At 47.6% G+C, this 2,500-nt stretch overlaps 1 protein-coding gene across 1 annotated transcript in view; it reads right to left on the minus strand.

Annotated features, from left to right (window-relative positions):
* The window catches only part of met (MET proto-oncogene, receptor tyrosine kinase), a 120,128-nt gene that overhangs the window by 18,582 nt on the left and 99,046 nt on the right, over nt 1-2,500 (minus strand). The window contains exons 13-15 of the mRNA XM_080027924.1: nt 2,387-2,500; nt 1,712-1,846; nt 227-490 (exon numbers count right to left, since the gene is read on the minus strand). The exon at nt 2,387-2,500 is cut by the window's right edge and continues 40 nt beyond it. Coding sequence (XP_079884050.1) covers nt 227-490; nt 1,712-1,846; nt 2,387-2,500 — 513 coding nt within the window. The remainder of the gene's footprint in view (nt 1-226; nt 491-1,711; nt 1,847-2,386) is intronic.

Consider the following 2,500-nt stretch of genomic DNA (forward strand, 5'->3'; position numbering starts at 1 on the left):
TTTCTAACTGTTGAATGTGTATTTGTGAAATGCAACACGCATTCTTATGTTTTAGTATTTCGCACTGAATATATAACAAAGCTGTAAAGTTGTTGTTTAAAAAAAATAATAAAAAAATAAAAAAATGAAAAGTATATTTTTATGTGTGACCATTGACCTAGTTGAGGTGTAGAAGAAGTTGAAAAAAATGGGAAAAAAAATGTAAGTATATAATTATGGGACCTACCTCTTCCAATGACCTGGCTGAGATGTAGCAGCAGTTGCTCCCTGGCTATCACCACATGTTGCACCTCCTTCAGCAGGTCAGGGTGAAGGCAGGAGGGGTCGATGTGGACCGGGGCAGAGAGCAGAGGGGACACCAGCTCACCCTCCATCAGGCCCAGGCCGAACCCCGCTCCCAGCACCCCGAGTCTGGGGGACAGCAGCTCCCCGTTGCCCCCGTACACTGGAGGGGCCGCACGGCACGTCTCTGGGCGGTCGGTACCCTGGTCTGGATGAGCATAGAAAATAAAAAATAAATGTTAGAAGATGTATATTAATGTATTGTTTTTGTTTGTTATTTTTAATGTTTGACTGTACTTATATATTATCAGCTTGTGCCTGGGTGTGTGCGTCTGTGAGTGTGTGCCTGTGCGTCTGTGAGTGTGTGTGCGTCTGTGAGTGTGTGCCTGGGTGTGTGCGTCTGTGAGTGTGTGCCTGTGTGAGTGTGAGTGTGTGTGTGTGCCTGTGTGAGTGTGAGTGTGAGTGTGTGTGTGTCTATGCGCCTGTGAGTGTGAGTGTGTGTGTTTCTCTTGTGCCTATGTGTGTGTGTGTGTGTGTGTGCCTGTGTGTACCTGAGTGTATGTGCCTGTGTGTGCCTGTGTGTGTGCGTGTGTGTGTGTGCCTATGTGTACAGTACAGTAAATGCTTAGCTCAAACATGGTCTGGTGTATTATATATGAATGTTAAGCCACCGATCCTGCCCTGAGGACACACATTAGTTCATTAGTTTGTCTGACTCTTCTCACATTTTAAACCTTTCAAGTCATTCAAGACTCTTTTTTAACAGAAGGGAAATTTTCTTGGCTCATAATACACAGAACCAGAAAGTGTGTGTGTGTGTGTGTGTGTGTGTGTGTATGTGTGTATGTGTGTGAGTGTGTGTGTGTGTGTGTGTGTGTGTGTGTGTTCCTCCTATTGTGCCATCGGGATTCACGTTCAAGAAAACCAAAAAACCACAGACAATTCTTAAAATTGACATCAAAGTGTTTTGGAAGATTGGCCTGTTGGTGAACACTTTACTGTGATGACACTGCAAAATAATCTCTGTCTTTTTTTAAAGATTTGTTTTTGGCATTTTCAAGCTTTATTAGATAGTACAGAGTTGAAATGGGGAGACACAGAGAGAGAGAGAGAGAGAGAGAGAGAGAGAGAGAGAGAGAGAGAGAGACAGACAGAGAGAGAGGGGGGGGGGGATGACCTGCAGTAAAGGTCCACGGGTCGGACTTGAACCTGCGACCACTGCAACGAAGGCCGGAGCCAATATGGTAAACGCTTTATCCACTACGCAACCCTATCTATCTGTCTGTCTGTCTGTCTGTCTGTCTGTCTGTCTGTCTGTCTGTCTGTCTGTCTGTCTGTCTGTCTGTCTATAAGGAGCTGTGTGTGTTTATGTGTGTGTGTGTGTGTGTGTGTGTGTGTGTGTGTGTGTGTGTGTGTGTGTGTGCCCTACCCTCCAGCAGTGTTGTCCTGTAGTCCACGGACTCGTGTGACACCATCTCAGTCGTGGGGCTGACGCTCCTCGCGTTGGCCAGGCGGTCCAGGTGCTGGATGTGACCGCGGCCGTCGTACCACACCTCGGACAGATCTATAAGAACAGGGGGATGAGAGGAGGGAGAGAGAGGGGGAGGGGGGGAGGGAGAGGGAGGGAGGGGAGAGAAAGAGGGAGAGAGGGAGGGAGAGAGGGAGAGAGAGAGAGAGGGAGGGAGAGAGGTGGAGGGGGAGAGAGAGGGAGAGAGGGAGGGGGGGATGGTGGGGGAGGGAGAGAGGGGGAAGGAGGGGAGAAGAAAGAGCATTGAGGATAGGTGTGAGTTAGAGAGAGAGAGAGAGAGAGAGAGAGAGAGAGAGAGAGAGAGAGAGAGAGAGAGAGGGAGAGAGGGAGAGAGAGGGGAGATAATTAATAAGAGGGTTAGGACAAGAAGCTATAGTTACTAAAGATGGCATCATCCACCACTGCCTCAAGTCTTTCCACAATATCAAGTGATGAGGTGAATATGTATTTAGTTATTTATTATATAGTACTTCTTCTTCTTGGTCTTCCAACAGGTGCATTTCCCCAGGACGCCCACCATATATAAAAATGTGTAAGGCCGTTAAGTTGCATTTACTGTACAAATTCCTGTCTTACCATCGATGTGTTTGTTCCTCTTCCACATGAGCAGTGATCCCAGAGACATGAGCAGCAGACTGACACACACACAGCCCACGATCAGCCCGGTGTAGTCCGGCTCCTTAGCCAGAG

The sequence above is a fragment of the Ammodytes marinus genome, assembly GCF_949987685.1.
Source record: "Ammodytes marinus genome assembly, chromosome: 5".
NCBI classification, from domain to species: domain Eukaryota; kingdom Metazoa; phylum Chordata; class Actinopteri; order Uranoscopiformes; family Ammodytidae; genus Ammodytes; species Ammodytes marinus.